A 23,057-nucleotide genomic window follows, 5' to 3' on the forward strand; every position below is an offset into this window, starting at 1 on the left:
TAAGAGTTCTGCTTTTCCTCTCCATTTAATTCTACCCCTATCTTAGAGCCTCGTTCTCCACTCCCAACTTTCCGTGCATTTTTCTCTTTTTTTGAACATGAATTTCCACATTTAGGAAATGTTCAGTTGAGCTGGCCACCTGTTCAACCTCAAGAGTTCTTTGGTTTATCACTGCAAACAGTATAGAAGTTGTTAATCCCACTGGTCCAGAATGAGACCACTACCATGGTTTAAAGCCAAATTTTAGGCAAGCTTTAATAAAATACTGGCCAGGCTGATGGACTCTTTGGCCAGGCGGATCTTTGGGTTTCCAGAAAATGGCTCCCAAGTCATGTTTTACAGGGGCTTAAAAAGGCAAAACCCACAATTCCCTGCATTTCCCATCAGGTCCAATCAGGGGCAAGCCTACATCCTGACATACTTCCTGCCCATGTACCTCCTGCCTACATCCACTCTGGAGCAGGGGTACATCCTAACATGTTGTCTGCTCATGTATCTCCCACCCACATGTGATCAAGCACATCCTGTGCAGATAGGTCAAACAAAGTTGTTTAGGCGAGTGAAAACCTGTGGCTTGTTGTCTCCCATAAACAATTGCCATGAGCAGTTCGAGAAATATTTGTCCGTAAGGGGCTTACAGGGTTAGAGGCATTTTTGTTTCACGGGTCTCTTGGGCACAATAATTAAAACTTAAAATGTAACTTTGGCTCTCAGATGCTTACTTTAATTCTTTGGAGTGAGTAGTTCTCTTTGTACTAATGAGATACTCACTGTTTCCTAGATAGGCAAGACCTTGGAAGTCTAGATTGCTCTTCATGGTCATGACTCTCTTAGCCAGCTAATATTATTATAAGGCTCTGGGTTGGGGGCTTCTTCCAGGCTTCTGCCTCCATATCTTGCAGAGCCCAGATCATGGCTCCACTTTTTTGCACATGCTTGAGCTAGACTTTAACTTTTCCTTGGGTGAATAAAAGAATTATGACTACATTCAAACTGGTTGAATTTCTTGATTGGCTAGTTGAGGCTCCACTGATTTGGATTCTTCTTTGCTCAACTTGAATATGAGATTGTAATAGTTTCAAAGAGATTTGTATGAAGTGTACATGGCAAAAGTAGTCCTTGGTGGCCATAAGTGGCAGTTGGAGAAGTCAATGTCAACGAATGTGGTCCTTTGATATGTAGTTTCTGCCCATCTTGCTGATCTTGTTCGTGTGTAGTCAGGATCCTGAGGTGTCACCTCCAAGTGGTTGTTCCTTGATAATGTTAACATCTGTAAGAGAAAGATGAGTTAATGTTCTTTGACAACAATAAGGACAGGTGCTCTGTGCTTGCTAGTTTTAACGGTCAAGTTGAAAAAACCTAGAATCACCTGCAAAGAGAGCTTTCCTAGTTTAGGGTGGCAAACAGCATGCTGATGGAGGATTGTCTAACTTGTCATCACTGGCAGGAGACTCACCCTGGTCATGAATGGGCCCATTCTATGGGTTGGGCACTGAACTGTGCAAGCATACAAATAGCTAGCTGAGCATAGCAGTCAGGCAGCATGGGTACATTAGGAATTGGAAGCCTAATAAACTCTCTTTTCTCCCATAGGGTCCTTTTGGGGCAGAGCACTTTTATCATAACAATAGAAACAAGTCTAGAAACAGGATCTGGTGGTTGATTGTTAGGCTAGCTTCTTAAATTAAACTAGAGACTAACAGTCCCTAGTTAGAAAGGCTAGAAAGGGACAGGGCTTGGTGCATGGAGTTCTGGAATCTCAGTGAGACAAACTGACTTCCTGAGGTGTGGAGATCAGTGCTAAGGGCTTTTCATTGATTCTCATATTGGCTCCTTTTTCTATTGCTGTGAAGAGATATCATGACCAACGCAACTTATAGAAGGCAAAGTTTATTTATAGGCCTATAGTTTCAGAGGGTTAGGGTCCATAATGGTAGATGCTGGTCCTCAATAACACATACTTCCACTAAGTAAGGACTCAGGCCCCACTTATACCTTAATACTTTTATGGAGATTAGAGCCATCCACTAGAGATAGACATGACTAGTCCAGACCTTTTAAATCAAAGCGTCCAGAGTTATAGAGTGGGTAACCAAATAATTCAGGGGATTCCTAATTGGAAAGTGTTATCCTAAAAGTCAAAGGGCAATAGCTTGGGTGTAGCCATGGCATCTCAAAAGGAATTTGTTGACCTGGGCAAGGGGACATATGAGTTGTCAGTCGGTTGATGAACATCTCTTGACTTTTAATTTTTCAATATGTGAGTGTCAGTCTAAGATAATTCAAACTCTGTGCCTTTAAAGCTGACGCCTGTGCTGTTTGAGCTTTATTATTTGGCACAGAAGTTTATAAAGGACCAATAAGAGGGCTTGGGGAAATGAATGGCCCAGAAGTTAAGAGTGCTTGCTACCCTTGCAGAGGACCCAAGTTCACATTCTAGTTCCCATGTTAGGCAGCCTGTAACCCCTGCTCTGAGGTACTTGATACCCTCTCCTGGCCTCTGTGGGCACCTGCATTCATGTGCACACACCCCCAAACAGAATACATACAATTAAAAACAGATGTCTTTAAAAACAGTGAACCCATAAGCAAATGTCTTCAGTGTGTACTAGACACCATAGAGAAAGGCCCTTCATAATGTTGGTGCCAAGGGTGGTGGTTGTTGCAAATACAATAGTGCTGGAGTTTCCTGGCATCTTGTCTGTGTCTGCACATAGAGCTATTGTGGGATGAGAAGAATGCTTTGCTCAGGGTTGCCCTCTTGGGATATACCTTTTGTTTTCACAAAGAGTTTCAGGAAATGACAGTCATACCTCCAGCCAGTAGCCATCCGGGTATACATTCCTGCATCCCAAGCCCTGCTTCCTAATGCAGGGGCTTACTGTAAATCTTGAGGTGAGAGCTGAGGTTGGCCCTGTTCAGCCCTAAGGCCTGATTCGCTATGAAGCGTCCTGGACACAGGTGCCCATCTTCTGCTCTTCCTGTCCTGTTTCTTTGAATTATGGATTAGAAAGGTAGTGGCTAGTTCTTAGTCTTCTCAAGGAAGAAACGTACTTATTGGAAGTGATAGTTGTTGCAGCCTGCAGGCTTTGTTGGTATGCCTCAGGGAAAGGAAGGGGCATGGGTTATGCACATTTGATAATTTATAACAACTGGCAGCTGTCCAGGACTCTGAGATGAGTACTTCGTTATCAAATAAATACATACCTATTCTACATCCTGTGCAGGGATTGGCTGCAGAGATAAATGCAGCATTCATGAGTCCTACCCCACAGAGCTTGCTATCAAAAGGAAGCTACTGTTAAATAATGACAGAGATACAGAATTATGAATTGAGTAGTTTCCTATGTCTATGCAACAGGTCCCATTAAAATAGAAAACACAATTGGGAGGCACATGGTCTCCAAAGAGTAAACAAGTTAACTCAGAGACAATGTGGATCGGGGAGGAAAAGCACTGTAGGCATAAGGACATCCTTCCTGAAGGCACAAGCTTGTAAAGAGTGTGAGGAACCACAGCACAGATGGGGCGTGGCCTGAATGGAGGGCGGAGAGGTGGGCGGGGCTAAATCCTTCTGCCATCATAGGATCCCTTCACCATCGCGTCAAGGAGCGGAGCGCTTCCCTGGGAAGCCCTCTCAACACTGTCACATGTTCATCCTTCATTCCTCCTGCCCAGGTCATTTAACTTATTCGAGAGCCACTGGCGAATCCCTGGTAGACTCTCGAATTGTACGGAATTGTATTGTTTGAGGGCAGTGGGCAGAGCATAGCGAGTGGCCACATATCCGTCTGGGGAGGAGGGAGGAGGGAGGCCAGAAGGAACCTTTGTTATTCTGGCCGAGAGATTGATACCAGTTTTGCTTAAGATAGTAGTGGTGGTGAGTGGTGTGGAGAGGAGGGCACAGATAAACAAGTTTTTTTAGGGTAGGAAACTGAAATACTTGGTACCATACTGGCTGATGGGCTAGAGAGAGATAGACAGTTTAGGGGACCCTGGGATAGCTTCTACCAGCTGCTGGCTAGATGGAAGTTTTTCACCGAAGCAGGACTATTCCATTAACTAATTTCATTAGAGTTAAAAATGTTGGTATAAAAAATAAAACCCTGAGTGAAAATACAGTGGTGTTTCTTTCACAAATTATCACATCCTGTGGTTTGAAATTTTCCCAGCGCCAAGAAAAATATTTCAATGCTTAGCTGTTTTGGCTGTTTTGAATTCCTGTACACCTCCCCAGAGAGGCTCCCCGCAGGAATGGCCCTGCACCTGGCTCTGCACATACCTCAGGGCGCCAGCAAAGTGGCTACTCTTCAGCGGGCTGTCCACAAGCTCACAAGCATAGATTATGGGGGAGAAGCCGTTTTAATATTAGTGTACAACTGCCTCTTGTATTTCTCTATTGGAGAGTGTTTATTTTGAGTATTAGTATTTTTTATTTACTATATTGTGGTCATAGAGGTATTTTTGGCTCTGATGGTGGAGACAGGGCAATTAGTGATACTTTACTGGTGTAACAGTGGTGGTGTTGCTCATGGTGATGGTGGATGCTTTTTTGTGCTATTAGAGGCATTGCTCACAGCGATGTTGCAGGCATTGCTTGCAGTGATGTTTGGAGGTGTGCTCGTGGTAACGGTGCTGCTGCTGCTGCTGCTGCTGCTGGTGGTGGTGGAGGATGTATTCTTCTGATGCTCTTAGTGATAATGGTAATGCTGCTGATGGGGGTGAAGGTGTCAATGGTGGTAGTGATGTTGGCAGTTACAGTGGTGATTGTGGCAACCATTGTTGCAACCAGAGTGATGTAAATGAAGAATCAGTATTGAGGCCCACTGTGCTGCTCTGACGAGTACACACTGCGCGCCCCATCGCCTTTGTAGGCCTTGGCTAGGAAGCAACATTGGGATAGATATTAGAGTGCTCTGAATAGCTCATTTTTGCATTCCAGAAATATGGGTTTGATGGAGACATGCGGCCATTTGCCTGTCGTGGGTGGCTAGAGGCAGAACTGAGAGGGAGTGTCAGTGTGGTGCAGATGTCATCTATAAGGGAACCTCTTGTCAGGATTGAGCCTTCTTGGAGCTGTGTCTTAAGGGTACAGGGGAGAAGGAGTTGGACTCAGCTGCATCCTTGCTTCCTTAGTCACTACTGAGCATTTCCAGGAAAAAAAAAATTCCTGCTTCTCTTTTCCTCCTTACTATGACCTTTAATGCTCTTAAGTCAAGCTCTCATTCTCTTTGTCTCTGGGTGATCGACACTTTCTAGCTGTGAGGGCTTGACCAGTTCTGCTGCAAGGTCCTGGTCTCGGTGTCTTGTTTTTCTTTTCGCCTTGATCCTGGGATCTGGTGAGTCATAGGTCATTGTTGGTGTGTGTGTGTGTGTGTGTGTGTGTGTGTGTGTGTGTGTATGTATGTATGTATGTATGTATGTATGTATGTATGTATGTATGTGCCATTGTTGACTTGTTTATTTGTTTGTTATGTCTTCTCTCCTTTCATGAAAATACAGATCCTAGGACTGGAGTGATGGCTTGGCAGTTGACAGCACTGGCTGCTTTTCCAGAGGACCCGCTTTGATTCCTAGTACCCACATGCTTGCTAACGACCCTCTGTAAACTCCAATCCCAGAGGATCTGGTGTCCTCTTCTGATGTCTGTGGGCACCAGGCACACATGTGGTATACAGATACACATGCCAGTAAAACATCCATATGCATAAAAATAGGAATAAATTAAAAGAAAAAGAAATACAGATTCTATGAAAGTGGACCTTTTACGTACTGCCTTATGCAGGCCCCTGATCTAGATAATGGCACATAATCGATGTGTAATAAATACTTGTTGAATGAATAATGAAATTATTTATTTAACTGCCCTTCTTCCTATTGGGTCACTGGGCGTAATAATGCTAATGTCATGTGGTGCCCTTGAGGATTAAATGAAGTAATTTGATTAACCACCTGGTATGTCCAGCCGGACACATGAGGGCTGGCGAAGGCTGGGATTTCTCTCATCATGTTTCTTTCTTAACACCGCTGTGTCTCTGGTAGCTAGGGAACAAGTTCTAGTTAGCCTCTTCTCCCTTACACTGTTTTTCTAGTTCTCTCCATGATATTCTCTCTCTCTCTCTCTCTCTCTCTCTCTCTCTCTCTCTCTCTCTCTCTCTCTCTCTCTCATCAAGTCCAGGACCCAAACCCAGGGCCTTTCACTTGCCATGAATGACCTAAAGCCCAACCCCTATGGCTTTGGCTTGTCTGTCTTTTGTCTCCTATTTGGCTAGTTCTAAAGAAGATAGTAATAGCTACCTCATTGGATATGAAGGGCTGTTCATAAATGACACTTACTGTTACTGACAGCTGTATAAAAACAACACAGGGAGTGTAGAATCACATGAAATACCACACTGGAATCGTTACGTAATTATGATGACTAATAGCATATTTTTATAATAATCGAAGTTTTGTTAGGCTGAAAGATAAGCCAACACCCCTGTCAGATGGCTCACAGCTGCCTATAGCTCCAGCTCCAGAGATTGCAACATTGTCTTCTGGCCTCTGTGCACCCTCTACTCACATGCACAGCCCCACGTGCAGACACATGTATCCATGATTTAAAATACATCTTAAAACACCGCACCCCTGCTTTCCTTGGTTGGCAACAACAATGGAAGTGTAGTTTGAGGACCATCCTAGATGACAGAGAACTTAGGACCCTTTCAAAGACTGGAAAAGATGGGATGGCTTGGTCCCTACCCTGTCGAGTCTTTTTGCTACCTTGCCATGTTGGTGGCTCAGGGGACTGAGGGATGTGGCACAGATGGACCTGAAAGTCTTCCTCACTCTGTTCACCGTGGCCACCCATGCTTGACCTGGTGGCTGGGACTCTGAGTCTTTTCCTAATGACTACAACAGGATGATGCTGATCCCTGTGCACGCGTGGCAGGCATCCTCAACGTGCCTTCCACCGTCGTTGTGTTCTGCTTTATATGGCATCAGAAGCCAACTGTTTGGCATGGTTAGCCCAACTTGTGGCTAGAAAGAAAATGTCACTTATTGTTTTGAAGAAATTAGGCCTACACTGTTGCTCATTGTACCCCTCTGAGTGGGTTATAACATGCCAAACTCATTAACCTTGGCAGCCGTTCAGAGAATGTTTTGTCTTCAATATTCAAGTTGACTCAGGGTACTAGCTATAAATGACCATATCCACAAATAAGTCTTTTTTTTTTTTTTTTTAAGTAACTTATGGACTAAACATTTTACACTGTATTCAGGCCATTTTTCTTCTATTGAGAAATGTATTTAGTGGCAAAACCCATCTTCCCTATCGAACCCAGCAATGACTGTAGCATTTGTTGTGTAAATTAAGTGATAGGACAAAACTTTTGTGAGGGGTGTGTGTGTGTGTGTGTGTGTGTGTGTGTGTGTGTGTGTGTGTGTGTATACAGGCACCAGGGTGCACATGTGGAGGTCACAGGTCAACCATGGGTGTGGGTCCATTCCTTCCACTTGTTAAAGTGGTCTCTGTGTTTTCTCTATTGTTAGCCACTGCATATACCAGGAAAGGGAGGGTTATGTGAGCCAAGCTGATGATTGTATGACAAGGGCGAGCTGTGTGTAGGTCTAGGCAATGCATTGCAGATCCAGGATGGCTGGAGCAGCAGGGTTGAAATAGAATAGAAACTGTGTCCTCAGGAAATGGGGGTGGCCAGGGTGACTGGGGAGCAGGACCAGAGACACAGCAGGGAGTACTAGGGCCAGGACAAATAACAGGGCTCACATAGTCTGTATCCCAGACCACTGAAGGAGGCTGAATGGTACCCTTTAATGGGCAGGGTACCACTTGGGATTTCCAACAGGAACACGGCTAGATCTGTAGCCACCAGCTTTCTAATGTGTGTTGTTGGAATGGTTCTTTCAAATAGACATAATTTTCCTTTATATTTTGTAGAATAGACCAGAGGGCTGCCATTTGGCCAAAGGATGCCTTTGGAACTCAGCAGGACTTAAATGAGGTAGGTGGAATCACCACGGGTTATGCAAACATGAGCTAGCCAGTCTCAGAATTGCCTATTCTTTTCACAGCACCGAAAAAAAATTTTTTCCAATTAAAACTTTAAATCTGTTCACTCTTAAATGAACTCAAAAAAAAAAAAATCTGGCAATAAAATGTTATTTCTCTAATGTTCTTCCTTGTGTAGGGGCAAAAAGCTTAAAATAGAATTTTCAAGAATGCTTGCCACACCTTGGACCTTACCCAAGTCCAGCTGTCATTTCTTTGTACCCTTTCCAACTTTGCTTTGGGATTATATAACCAGGGCTGTGATAATTAACATTTGTAGAATGTTTTTTAAATTGAATTTTATCTACAATTTTCCCTTTCCTGTTTCTCACTGACTGGTGTTTGCAGCCTCAAATGTAAACTGGGCTTAGTCTTTATTCACTGAGCATAACACAACTTGATGCCCACACCCTAGTTTTCCTCATGTGCTTTGGGAGACAGGAGCCATAGTTTCCAATCCAAATAGCATCCATTACACTGGACAGCACATTAGTTAGCTTGTTCTAGACTTTCTGCGAAACATGTAATTGGATTGTAATGTCGGAAATCAGTATAATGTAATTCGATCACCTGCTGTTATGAATGCCTTGGCTTCAGACACTGGCTTGGAATACTCATCTGGTTTCTTTTGCCCTCATTAAGTTGGAGCAGTAGGTGGTATGTGGTGTCTCTGATTAGGATCATGGCAAAGAAAATAAATAGACTTGATACTCAGATGCCCATGAGAGAAAGGAATAGCTTCAGGCAGTTTATTAATTCAGCATTTTGATGATGTTTCTCTTCTGCCGCTCAGTTCCTATAAAAGACATTTAAATATTTAGGTGATTTAGCCTTCTTTCCTTCCTTTCTTCCTTCCTTCCTTCCTTCCTTCCTTCCTTTCCTTCCTTCATTTTTCTTCTTCTCATTTGTGATGATGATGATGACAATAATGCTGCTGCTGCTGCTGCTGCTGCTGCTGCTGCTGGTGGTGGTAGAATTTGGTCAAAGTTAACAGCTAAAGGTAAACCAGGTGTCTGGTTAAGCCAAGTTAAATGGCTAAATTTATGGGAAATGTACATACAACACAAACAAAAATGCAGAAGGCTGCTAAATCTGTGTGTGTTCAGACACAGCCTTCAAATTGCATATGTCTCCCAGAAGAAAGAGTTGAGAGTTTTGAGGAAAGCAGTGCGAGCCTGAGTAGCACCCATGTCTCTCTTCCCTTCTGTGAGGCAGCCAAGCGCTATGTGGGGAGCTGCAGTGCGTTGTGTGGATGCTCATGTCTGGGCAGGCCATGTGGAGAGAAAAGTCACTCTGTAGCTTCCTAAGCTTTGGGAGAAGCTCTGGTTTTTGAGATTGGAAATGATGAGAATACTGAGATGGCTTGAGCAGTTGTTTAAAAAAAAAAAAACAAAACAAAAACAAAAACAACCTCTCTTTGAAAACCCGCCTTTCTGCTCTCCTTCACTGTGCTGCATCGTGCCGGCAGAGGGCATGAACTGTGTGTGCCTGAGCCTTGCACTTCTGAATGGATGGTGGGCCACCTCCAGGCTAAGGTGGCTCCATTGGACCGGGTGTGGGAACACAGAAAACACGTGCTCAGAGTGGTTTTGTTCTAGGCCATGGGGCAGGCTGCATGTTCAGCCTCACATTCTTCCAGGAAAGCTCAGCTGGGATGAAAATTCAGGACATGGAAGGAGAACACAGAAAGCAAGACAGGGGTGACAGACGTGGCGTGGTCACACTCACCGCTGGAAACACCCCCAGAGAATGCAAATCTAAAATGTGCATCACACATAGCAACACTGCATTCGTTTATGAAAGAGCCCTCTAATATTCCTCTAAGTGATGGTCCTGTGTGACGCATATATGAAATACTGTCTTAATGAATGTGGAATGCACAGACAGAAACGTTTTCCTAGGAAGTAAGTGTGTGACCAAGATTACCTTTCTCCATCAGTCCGGAGTGTCTAGCTTTTGACTTCAGGTCTCTGGAGAAGATTCTGGTCTTCATTCTGTCCTCTTGACAGGTGCCTGTGGGGCTGTGAATCAGCCATCAACCACCTGACTGTGTGACTTCCGTTCACCTGAGCCATCTGGCGCCATCCCCGTAAGACCACCCAGAGTACAAATCAATGTGTTTCACGTACATTTTTATCTTTGGTCTGGGCTATTGCACCACATCCATATTATTAATAGATAGATGTCTAGGTCCAAAAAGCACCTTTAAGATAGAATGAGGAAAAACAGTGGTATTCACCCTCTGAACCTCATTAAGTTTATTTCTGATGGATCCCCTCTCCACCAAGCAATCACACCATGTTGGGCCTTGAGAGACTGTTAGGTGGTTCTCACACATACTCAACTACCATTGCCAGAAGAATGGCCGTTCGCCATAGGAGGAGGTTATCTTCCTTGACTGAGCATATAGTTCCAGGAGAGGTACACACAGTGGTGAGGAAGAGAAGGGAGCAACTAGCTAGCTACCCAGATCATCCACCCTGCTGATCGATCAATCGGGTGGCAGATGTCACAGCTCTTATCCAAACCCTAGGCTACAGTATCACAGACTACCAAGCAATCTCAGTTTTGAACCTGTCAGCTGGAGAGAGGGATTTGAATTAAGTTAGCTATAAAAGGCTTTTCAGTCTTAACAGAGTGATTCTACACTGTTTGATTCTCTCAATGCACACAGAATTTAGTGAAGGGTCCTGTCAGGAAGATGGTGAAGTGAGCTGTCCCAGAGTTATGCAGGGCTGAGACTTCCTCGTGACCAACCCTCTATGCCTACATAGGGAAAGGAAGCCATGATGAACAAATGACATAGATGCTTATCACTTTTACTAATTGATCGCATGGGTGGGCACCAAGTTATACAAGAAGGGTTGTGAGTAATAGCAATTGAAGTTCTGAAATGTCCTTTTGCTGAAATCTCTATTTTATTTGTTAACTCTATGGCCATTTATGTAATCATCTTCTATAGCAATGGTTCTCAACCTATGAGTCAAGACTCCTTTGGAGGCCAGATGACCTTTTTCCCAGGGGTCACCTAAGATCATCAGAAAACACAGATATTTACATAACAGTAGCAAAATTACGGTTATGAAGTAGCAATGAAAATGATTTTATGGTTGTGGCATCACCGCAACGTGAGGAACAGTATTAAAGGATCAGCAGCTTTAGGAAGGTTGTGAACCGCTGCCCTAGATGAAAACGGTCACCTAAAAATTGTTCATGACATCTGTTCTCACACCTCTCTGCTCATTTTCTCGCTCATAGATGCCATGAGGATGATCTGTGTTTAACAGTGAGGTGTCGGGAAGGCTTGCTTCTGAGTCTACCTTTATCTAGTATGTCAAGATACCAGGAAGGAGGTCAGCCACAAGATGAACAGCTCTTAAAGAGAACTCCATTTTAGATCCTCTTTAAGTGTATAGCCACGAATCTACACAGTTTGGGTCTTACTTGACTTCACCTGGCACCCTAGAGATGTATTATGCTTCTATAGCTGCTTTGAAGTTGGTTTTGACTTCATAGAAGTGCCCAGGAGATGTCCACATTTGTGGGTCACGTTGTCACTTCCACATTCCATAGAGTACCATAGAGAAGATGCTTGAAGTAGTGCTGGGTTTAGTCCGTGTTGTGTGTGGTACATTGACTGTGGTTCTACCACAAGAGAATACAACTGTCAGGAACATTCTCTTCATTACTTTTCTATTGCTATTAATGACACTCTGACAAAAGCAACTTAAGGGAGAAAGGGCCTACTTTGGACCACTGTACCAGAAGTGTACCAGTCCACAGAGGGGAAGGCTTCATAGCAGGAGCAGAAGCCAACTGGTCACATGGCACACCACAAAGGAGAGAACCAACAGGAAGTGAAGCCAGGCTGTAAAGGTTCAAGACTCATAAGTAGTGACCCACGTCCTCAAGATTCTACAACTTGCTCCAACAGTGCCAGCACCCGGCAATCAAATGTGTAAATACCTGAGCCCATGGGTGGGGGTAGAGATAAGATACAGGTAACAAATTATCAGCATGAAATAAATATTTAATGATCTCCTGATATCAATAAAAGTTTAATGTTGAGTCTTGGTAATTATCGTACAAAGGTAATATGTTCTTATGTATTCACAAACCAACAACACGAAATGTTACTCCTCCCTTTTCCACAGAGTTGTTGCAGAGAACCTGTTGAGTTATTTTTGTCCTAGCAATTCAGTGTCACCCTCAGCGTTATATACCTTGTTTCTCCAGTGTAAAGTTACCTAATACTTGCATTTTGTTATAAGCAAAACAGTGCTGTCCTTGGTCTCTGCATGTGTCTATGTGTGTGTCGCTGTGAGGAGGACATGTGCCCTTATTTGCATCTAGGATGTATGATAGAGATAGCTTGGCATCAGGCCATAAAGACCTCAAGAAGATAGAGTTACTTCTTCATATCCTTTGGGGATTGGCTCCAGGACCCACCCCTCACCTCCCCTACCCACAGTTATAAAACCAATGGATTCCCAACCCCTTATGTAAAATGGTGTGTTATTCATAAGCAACCTGCACACATCTTCCTGTGCACTTTATATCATCTCTAGATTGTTTATTACCTGATAAAAAACATATTCTAAGTAACTATCTTACTGCATCACTAAAGAACACAAATACTGTGTGTATCAAATACCGACAATTTACACATAATTGTTGGCCTGTGGTGGGTTGAATTCATGGATGCAGAAACTCACAGATTTGGAGAGCTGCCTTTACTGTTTGATTGAGATGTCTCTCTTCTTCAAGACGGCTTTACTACTGAGACAATAGCCTATAAACGCATTCTTTGACACTCCCGTGCTGGCTGAGAAGTAGTCCCTTCTGTTGGAAAGGACAGCCACATTTTCCATTTAGGTGAAAACCCAGGCTATCAAGTCAGGACTTAGTTCAGCTTCTATGGAAGCCTATTTTGAAGTGTCTGAGATTCTTTTCATGTGATAAAAGGTCAATTATTTCAGGCTTTAGTAGCAACAATGTTTTACTGATAACCCATCTGAGCACTGGGGACTGTGACAGGCTCCACGCTTGGCTAGATCCTGGGATTAGAACCTCATTGTAGGGATCCATCTTTGGGCTCCTTTTCCTAGTATGGCTTTATTTTTATTTATTTATTTATTTTGTCCAGCCCCTCCCTAGTAATGTATTATTCTTTTGTCCAGTAATCTTAGTACATATGAGTTCTGCATTACTTGTGTGTGTGTGCGTGTGTGTGTGCGTGTGCGTGTGTGTGTGTGTTTTGAGATAGGGTTTCCTTGTGTAGCTCTGGCTGTTCTGGAATTCACTCACTCTGTAGACCAGCCTGGCCTTGAACTTAGAGATCTGCTTGCCTCTGCCTCCTGAGTGCTAGGATTAAAGGGATGCGCCACCCTCCAGTCACTATCCCCGGCTGCGTTTTTTATTACTATTTTAATGTAATGCATTACCAAGAGCTTACTGGCTTCAAACACCCATTGATTAGCCCATGGTTGTATAAAATAGTTGAAGTCTCTCTGCACAGGGTCTCGCGAAAGAAATTAAGGCATCAGCCCGCCTGAGTTCTCCTCCTCCTTCAGGTTGCTGCTTTAACTCGGTTTCTGATCACAAGACCATCACATCTGTCCCTGTTACTGGTTGGCAGCTGAGCACAGCGTTCAGCTTCCAAAGTCTGCCATGCTCTGCTCATGTGACTGCCTTCATCCTCTAGCCAGCTATAGCATTTGAAATCTGCCTATGCTTCTAATTTCTCTGATGATGCTTTCTGCCACCAGCTGGAAGAGACTCTGCTTTTAAAGATTTTACTTGGATTTGGCTAGCACACACTAAATAATGGCTATATCTTTCGCCAGCTGAGTTAGAGCTCAATTACCCCAAGGGTGGGCATCCCTTCATAGCAGTGCATAGATTAGTATTTGAATAACCAAGGTACTATCCTTAGGGTCCTGCCTGCCACATAGTGGAATTACAGTCCTCGAAATCCAGAAAGTTCTACAAAGCTTTATTCTCGAGTCTGAATCCATAACTGGGGCATTTGTCCTTCCCTGAACTATTCGCTATGACCTTGGAGCTTGAAAGGAGTTGGTTGGCTAGATGAGGCCCAAACTCCCCTGCTCTGACACTGAGAATGCTGCTTGTAGATGGTAGCTAACTGGATATTTGTCTCTGGAAGCAGGAGCTCCAAGGTAATTTTCCTCTTGGCTGGCCCACTGCAGGTTGCCACCGGACATTTTTCTGGTTTGGCTTTGAGTTGAAGTAAATTGACCTTGCTCTCCTACCAAGGGCTCTTCCTCAGCTGGAGCAGTGTCCTGTGATTCATTTAATTTTAGGCACCTTTTGTTGTCAGTGTCAGCAGGGACCTCTTGTGGCCGGTGCTGTCATGGTGTGAGCACTAGTTCTCAATCCCAGGTGAAGGCAGGAGGCAAGCAGCAAAGAGCCAGGGCTATTTGGAGGTCCGGTAGATTCCACCCTTTCCTTCCAAGGGCACCTCCACCCTGGCTGCTCAGTTCTAGGGGAACCAGGTCTGGAGTCCTCACCTTCAAGGGGGTCCCAAATACCACTGTAAGTAAAGGAAGAAGCCATGCCAGCTGCTACACACTTTCATTTTTGTTTACTATTAGATTGGAAAAGCAGCAGGCTTGCTTGTGTTTGCTTCTTTCTGCTTATTTGTCTCTCACTAAGCTGTGGTGTGGCCTCCTCCACTTCTGTTCTTTCCTCCATCCTTTTTCCTTGTTATATTCCTCTTTGCACTACTAATTTCTTTCCTTTTTTTTTTTTTTTTTTTAAATTGAGAGACCAGAAGGGGGTGTTCAGTTCCATAACTGTTAGGGGTCGCCCTGTGCTGTTGTTTTTTGCTGCTTAGTATCAAGAGGATAAATGTGGAAACAATGTGCGTCAGGGGCTTTCCACAAAGGTAAAGTCTCTGAATAGCTCTTTTAATTAACATAAATATGCATATATACCTATGGGTCTCAAGGCCAAATTTTGTCTGGGAGCTTTGGCTATAGGGATTTTCTTTTTCCCTGATGAGTAATTTTCTCAGCAATATTTGTTGAGAAGCAAATGTATACTCAGCCCCAGGACTGTTAGAGAGAGTGGAGCAGGGGTGGGGTGGGGTGCTGAATGGACAAGTGAGCACTGTCACTCCAACATCCAAGAAGTTCACAGGGACATGCCTCAGTGACCTAGAGCTTGGCTGTCCTTGCATCAGCACTCTTTGAGTGTGAGGAGATGACTGCCCTTCTTAGGGCCATAAAGCTCAAGCTTCAGGGCGGGAAGATGATACAATTCATTTTCTAACAAAATATTAGTATTGGGGGTGGGGAATAGCTAGTGCTTTCCAATGTGACCTGTCATCCTTAGTGACACAAGAGCTCACGGTTTTCATATGACTTCCAGTGGGAGAGTTGCTGCTTTCCAGTGTTCAGCAATATCTAGAAAGTGGGTTAAGGTGGTGTCTTCAGGGGGGAAAAAAAGGGCTGGGGACTGCCATAGATAGATGGCTTGCCCGGTGACACACAATGAACCAAGTAAGTAAGTGATCAGTGGGCTTCTGTGGTGTCCACTTCCTACTGAGTTTAGTTATTTGTAATTATATAGTTTATTTTTAAATATGCAAATGATCTGTGATGTGTCTGTGTTTTCAAACTTCTATAAAATGTTACAGAAATGACCACAAAATGTAGCCATATGAGCAACAACACAAAGTCAGAGAACTGTGCACCTCATCTCATGAGAGACAACTAATTCTGTGGGCAAAAAAGGGTGGGTTTATCATAGCATCCCTTCTCACCAAGTCCCCAGGAAACTGCACTCGGTAGGTTACACATGTAGTATGTTCTGTCTAGGGAAGAAAAAGCCTTGCCTTGCAAACCTCTGACTCAGAGTATGAGATTATGAAACACTATTATTTTCTTTCATATAGTTTGCCTGTTTGTTAGTAAGGTAAGGGTAATCACCCAGGCTGAGGAAGTGCTATGCGTTATGTGTGCTCTCTGCGGCCCTGTTGTTGCTATTTTTCAAAAAGCGCTAACAGGATGCAGTCAAGACTTGGATCCTTTGGTCTGCACTCTGGTGCCTCCGTGTAAGCAGCTGATGCTTAGACACTGACGTTCTATTAGCAAGAAAGCAAGGGCTGAGCCTCCTGCACACAGGGAAACCAGACTGTGTGTGAGCTGAAGTGTGGCCTGATGCAAAGCATTCTGGGTTATAAGCATGCAGCCCCCAAGAAGACTAGCTACAGCCCAATGACTCTATGGGGAGAGAGAATTTGGGCTTCTCTTCAGAACAGCAGTTCCCTTTCACAGGGGTGTGCAGGACCCTTGGAAAACACAGATATTTACACTATGATTCATTATAGCAGCAAAGTTACGCTTATGAAGTAGCAACAAAAATAATTTTGTGGTTGGTGGGCACCATAACATGAGGAACTGACCACAACATGAGGAACTATATTAAAGGGTCACAACATTAGGAAGGTTGAAAACCATTGCTTTAGAGCCATCAACATTGGAAGAAAACCCATTTTGTTTGGTGAGAAGATTGAGAGTCTATCAATAGCCCATTTGGAGGTGACCTCTTGATTCTGTGTATCTTGTAGTTCACACTTCCTAACGTGTAGGGGCCCAGGTCCCAAGGGAAAGCCAAGGCTACAAGACAGTGGGAGTGGCTGAGTGCTGGGACTCAGGGAGATGTATTTGGCCCTGGGCTCAGTGGTATTAAACAGGCAACCGAGATCCATTTAAGATGGGTCATGGTCCCAGAAATAGGGTTTTATTTCTCAAGGCATAGACCTTGGACATTTGTATTAAGGTGATCTTGCTCCAGACCCCCTAAATCAGAATAAAGATGATGTGATATTGGGAATGTATGTATTTTGTCAACTCCCTGTGGGTTTGAGTTCATTAACCAGAGACTCAGAGGGTCTTCAAATTAGATCCTCAGAGTCCCATCCCTCTAAGGGTGAAAAATAAAGCTGACAGTAGTGAGAGATTCTTTTTACTGACTGACCCTACCATGTGATGTGTGTTCATAGGACAATAAATGGAAGACATGGTTTCTGCCTTCAGGGAGGTGGAAAGTAGATCGCTATAGTGATGGCCAGGTTGCCAGACACAGACAACTTGAAAGAGGAAAGGTGCTTTTTGGCTCACGGTTCCAGAAGGTTCCGCTCTTCATGGTGAGGATGCTCTACTCAAGTCATGGCAGGCAGGAAGAAGATGGAACGGAACGTTCCTGTTCATATGACTTGCTTCTCCCCCTGCCGCTTTTCATGTGCTCTCATGGAAGGATGCCAGATAGGATCCCGGGGCCTGGGAATGTCAGAGCAGGGAGCAGATGAAGGAACAGATGCAAAGGCGGCGGTGGGGGGGGGCGGGGTCTTCTGTGCTTATTAAGTGTGTATGCGGGGCTGGGAGCTTCTTTCCAGGATCATGTAAACTGAGGGAATAAGTGCAGTAAGTAGGTGCCTGGGAACGAACCCATATCCCAGGTTTCCAGCAAGGTTCCTGCTCAACGTGTCTCGCATCAGCGTGAGAATCTACGCACACGTCTCTGGGACATAAAGGGACGGGAGGGTGCCATAAAACCCCTACCTAGAAACCAAGTGTGAATGGTTCCTGCTCTGTAATTGCACACTCACAGATGAAGGCACCTTAAAATAGTTCTTCTCCATCCCACCCATGTGGGTGTTCTCCCTCTCAGCCCAACTAAAGTGGGACCTGAGTAATTGCAGAGAGGGGAAAATGAATGTCTTCTAAAATGAGATGCATGTCCTCTATTGTGTGTGAAAATCTAGAGAAGAGTTAACTTTAGAAAAACCGCACCTAGGTTGTGCAGACTTCTCTCTAGCTTGCTTCCCACATGGCGCTGTGGAGAGGCAGGGGTCATTGTCATTCCTAAGAGGGTTTGTCATTTGCAGCTCAGTAGATGCCCTACTATGTAAATGCTCTACTATCTAGATGCCCTACTATGGTGACTTTGGAAGTAAACCTGGGAAAGCAGCAGCAGGCTGACCAGAGCCATTGCCCAGAGGCACCATGGTCTTGCCGGATGTCAAAGTCATGTTTAAGAAGGGCTGCATAGAGGTAGCCTGTAGACTGCTCCGTTGTTTTCCTGCAGAAGGGAAGGCATGCCTTTGTGAGAAAGGTCATTAAGTCCGGTGTGAAGGACTGATGACATGGTACGGTTGTCACTCTCTCCTCGGGCTTGCCACTGCCTTCTAGCATGGCTTTAGGGAAATTATGTCTGTTGTGATGTGTTGGCTTGTTAACTGTTGCCTCGATGGGCTGGAAGCTCCAAGAGGAAGGAGATGACGTCAGCCTTTTAGCCACCATGCAGGCCTAACTCTTGTCTGAGCACCTGCACAGACCATCCCAGGGCAGTGAAGCATTCCTAGGCCTTCTTTGGATAGCTCTTCAGTGCTTCATCCTGATTGAGTAGGCTAGATATCTCCCATCATTGCCTGGGCAGATATGTGTGTGACGGTGGCATCGGCTTTTCACAGTTAAATCCCTGCACTGTTATCCTGGGGTCCTAGATCAATGGGCAATGTATTCCATTCAGACCCACCCCACACAGGGTGTCCACGTGAGAAGGATTCTACCGAGGAGGGCTGTGGGGCTGAGTGACAGGATAGGATGGTATATGGTGGGGACAGATGGGCCGCTGAGATCCTTCCATCCCCATTCCTTTATGCTTGGTTTTTTTGCCAGTGTCTCAGAGAGGAACAACCTGGCCAGGGAAGTAGCTCTCCAGTAGATCCGTTGCATCGCTCAGTGTCATTCCAGTGAGCACACACGAGGGAGAAGGTGGCACAAGGAGACAGATGAGAACAACTTCTTGATACTCCCAGATGTTTCCAGATTATGGCATCCACTCTCACTCCTAGGTAGGGTCCAGAAGCTTTTCAGTCTGATGTACCCCTGTGTACTGATGCCCCTCACTGTTCCTGTAACTCGAGTCCTTGGTTCTGCTCTGGACCCAAGTCTAGGTATCCACTCATGCCGGGTTCTACACTTCCATCCCCAGTGCATGCTGGGTCTCCTCTCCAGTCAAGTTAGAAGGGGACTTTGAAATCATTTAAAGTGAAGTTGCTGGTAGGCAGGTGCAGAAGTGAGACCCTGGGAGGGAGAGCGATGAGTCATGGATGCTATACCCAGAGGCCTGTCCACATGGCCAGACCTCTTCCCTGCAGCTGGTGTTTAGGGGGCATCCACCCTGACCACAGAGTCCAGTCCTGCTGTGATGGCTACCTACTCAACCTTCCCTCAGGTCACCTAGGTGCAGCCCTCACAGCAGGGGGCTATAATGCATTCCTGCTATTTTGGTCTCTTTTTGCAGATGAAGAAAACAAAGAAACAAACACAAGGTTTGGAATAGCCAGGGTACTTGCTCACAATGAGGCAAGATACAGAGCACAGTGAATGTTCCCTGTGGTTCTGTGGGATCCCAAAAGCCATGCTTTGCTTTGCAAATTACACAAGAACACATGAGAGCCCGGCTACTGGCATCACATTAAAAAAAAAGAAAGAGCTGGGCATGGTGGCACATGCCTTTAATCTCAGCACTCAGGAGGCAAAGGCAGGTGGATTGCTGTGAGTTCGAGGCCAGCCTGGTCTACGAAGCAAGTCTAGGACAGCCAAGGTTAACACAGAGAAATGCTGTCTCAGGAAAAAATAAAAAAGAAAAAGAAAAAAAGAAAGAAAAGAAGCTGAGAATGTGTCTTTGTTAGAATGCTTGCCTAGTGTGCAAGAGGCCCAGGGTTCTCTCCCTTCACCGCCTAAAACTGGGCACAGTGATACACACCCATAAACCACAACTCAGGAAGTAGAGTCCTGAAGACCAGAAAGCCAAGATTATCCAAGCTAAAAGAGAGAGAGAGAGTTCTAGGCTAGCCTGGGCTACACGAGACCCTGCCACTAACGAAAGAGATGGACATGTCCATCTTCTTGTGCATACACAACCCTTTAAAAAGTCGTTTATGAGAAAAGTCAATATGAGAACTATACCATCGTAACCACATGGACGCATGTACGCAGCTCAGCAACACTGGGCTCATTTGCATTTGCACTGCTGAGTACTGGTCACAACCTGTGTCTCTCTGCATCACACAGAACTGGAATTCTGACCACATGAGGCAACTCCCTGCCTGCAACCAGCCCTGGGAACAGCTCTGCTTCCTGTCTTGATGGCATTTCTACTCTCTTCCATAAGTGGAATTCCACAGGATCTATCCTTCTGTGACTAGTTACTTTCACTGTGTGGTAGCCTATATGAGTTAGTCTCTTTCCCTCTGAATTTTGAGGAATGTTCTTTGCAAGTTCATCTGTATTTTGAGTCTCCATTCATCTGTCTGTGGGCACTTGGGTTCTAATGCCATGTGTTAGTTAGTTTCTGAGGGGTGCCATTACAAAATACCACAGACTGGGTAGCTTAAATAGCAAAAAACGTATTTTCTCAAAAACCCTGAGGCTGTTAAGTCCAAGGTCAAAGTGCCAGCTGTCTTAGTTTCTCCCAGGGCCTCACTTTTTGGCTTGTATCTGGTTACATTCAAATGGGGAGGCTCAGGGAGCCTTCCATGTGCGAATATTGCTGTGGCCTCTTGCTATTTAGACGGTATCAGTCTTACTGGGTTGGGTTCTGATCCTTATGGGCTCTTTTAACTTAATTTAAATCTTTAAAGGCCCCTGTCTAGGTGTAGTCACATTGAGACCTGGAACTTCAATAGAGGAACTTGGGAGACAAAATTCAGCCAGCAACGCCTCTGAGCTCCTGAAATGCTGGGATGCGGGTGTGTAGAGAGCTGCCCAAGCCTTCAAGTTCAGTTCTTTTCAGCGCATTCCCGACAATGAAGTTGTGTTATATGGTTTTTGTATTCTTAGGGACACTCAGGGCTTCCCATGTTCTTTTCTGCAGTGGCTCCACCATGTCACAGTTCTATGGCATTGTCTGACTCTTTAGTGCAGTTTTGTGTGTTTGAAGCGACCGCTCTGATTTCTTAGTGGGAAGTTTCCTTGAAATCATCCTTGGTGCCTGTCAACTGATTGGTGTCCACCAACTGACCGGGTTACCAATGACTAGCGGTCGGTGTCCACCAACTGACTGGTTGCCAATGACTAGTGATTTGTGTCCACCAACTGACTGGTTACCTATGACCAGATTCTTGTGCTTTTGCTCTTTCTGCCTTTCCTCTCAGCAACCTTGAGCTCTCAGCTGCTGGAGACATCTTCCAGACAGGAGGAGAGAATCATGGGAGGCATCTGCTTGAGGGCCATGCTGCTTTGCCTGAGTGGTGGGTGTTAGGAATCAACTCTGAGGGCAGACAGTGTTCATGTCGGCTCCTGAGCATATCTGTGTGTGGTGGAGGCGGGGCCTGAGCTGCTGAGGTGCCCGCTGACTTCCAAATAGCTGAGAAAGTTTCAGATACCCCTCCCCACCCGACAGGGAGCACCAAATAAAAACACTGAGGTAGTATCAGCCCAGTGGATGAAGGCATGGGGGCAGGTGGGAAAGGTAGAAAGGAGAGAGTGAGGTGGGAGGAGATACTGGGGTAGGTGTGACCATGAGAGAGCGTATATAGGGCAGGGGTGTGAATTAGAGGCACAGTGGAAAGAATGGGGCGGGGGGGGGGGAGGGGGGGGTGCCGGGGGCGGGCGGGGAGTGTTCCGATATGAGGGCATTGGACATGGGTGAAGGAGAGGAGGGTGTGGGGGCGGTCAGAAGTAGGGAGTGTATGTGTGAAGTAGGGAGAGTGAGGGGCTTATGTTAGTATGGGAGTCGTAGGTAGAGTATGGGATGTGTGTGTGGAATAGGCTGTGTACGTGGAGGTTGAGGTTGGGATAAAAAAGTATATACAGTACAAGCTAGGGCATGTGGGGGTTAGGGCATATGCTTGTGTGTATGGAATGGGAGCAAAGGGTGTGGGAGGTTGTGTGTGTGTGTGTGTGTAGGCTTATGCGACAGGCAGGGGTGGAGCTGTAGAGTGGGGTGCTCCCGTGTGGCATATGTGAGGGGGAGAGCTGTGTGGGAGTCCATATGTTTGAAAGTTTGAGTAGGAAAAGCACCAATTGCCCAGCTTCCCGCGCCCTCCCCTCGCCCCCCTCCCCTTCTCGCCCCATGGCTGCCCTTGCCACAGCTGGAGGGAAGTGGGTGGAACTGTTCCTGTGACCTGCTGAGCTGTCCCACTGTGGGGGTCGCAGTGCCAGCCTGGACTCAGGCATGACTCATATTCACCTGCCAGGGGAATCAATTTGCTGGGCTGCTGCATCACGAGTGCGCAAGTCTGCGCTTGTCCTTACTAAGAACCTGGGAGAAATTGAAAATGCGACACGAAGGGGAAGGCGGGAGATTGCTGCTACAGGCTGCGGAGGATCAATTGCTCTCCCTCAAGTAGCTGAGTTAGGCTAACGGGTCCAGGGCTGTGTCCCTAGACTTTATTATAGAGAGGATGCAGCTGTGGCATCTCCTGCAAAAGAAGTAACTTTAGAAGGCATGTACAGCTGGGCGAAGGAGCCCAGAAGCCCCTCCCAGATGCCAGGGGCAGCCTCTGCAGCAGTAACTCTTTGTGTGCTGCGGTCTGCCGCAGTCTGTGTCTTGGAGGGACGGTGTTTTTTTTTTTTTTTTTTTAATGAATGGTAGCCTGGGAGTGGCCTAATGTCTGGCTCCTGATGTCAGCACGGTGAATGAAACAGTTGCAGAGCGTCAAGCCTCCGCACTTGGGAAGCAGGCACCTTCTGAGATTGGCTCTCCAGATGCAGATGTCTCTTGCTGACGAAATCACAGGTCCCATGTGTCACCGATAAACCGTAGACCTTAGGATTTCAATGAGCCAGAAATCGAGGAGGCTGCATGTGGACCAATGCGCATCTCTGACTCAGGGACCAGCTCCTTTCCCCTGAAACAGCTGCAGTTAGCCCAGACCCTTTTTCCTGCCAGGCACGGCGCCCCGGTAAAGGTGCTAGAGAGTGGCAGACCCATCGCTGTGCGTTAGCCATCCAGTTAGCTGGCTTCA

General features: G+C 45.6%; 1 protein-coding gene across 3 annotated transcripts in view; it reads left to right on the forward strand.

Annotated features, from left to right (window-relative positions):
- The window catches only part of Fam13c (family with sequence similarity 13 member C), a 111,348-nt gene that overhangs the window by 49,866 nt on the left and 38,425 nt on the right, over positions 1-23,057 (forward strand). For all 3 annotated transcript variants that reach the window (XM_051153200.1, XM_051153201.1, XM_051153202.1), the window contains exon 5: positions 7,943-8,006. In XM_051153200.1, coding sequence (XP_051009157.1) covers positions 7,943-8,006 — 64 coding nt within the window. The remainder of the gene's footprint in view (positions 1-7,942; positions 8,007-23,057) is intronic.

This window comes from Acomys russatus, chromosome 11 (assembly GCF_903995435.1).
Source record: "Acomys russatus chromosome 11, mAcoRus1.1, whole genome shotgun sequence".
Lineage (NCBI taxonomy): Eukaryota > Metazoa > Chordata > Mammalia > Rodentia > Muridae > Acomys > Acomys russatus.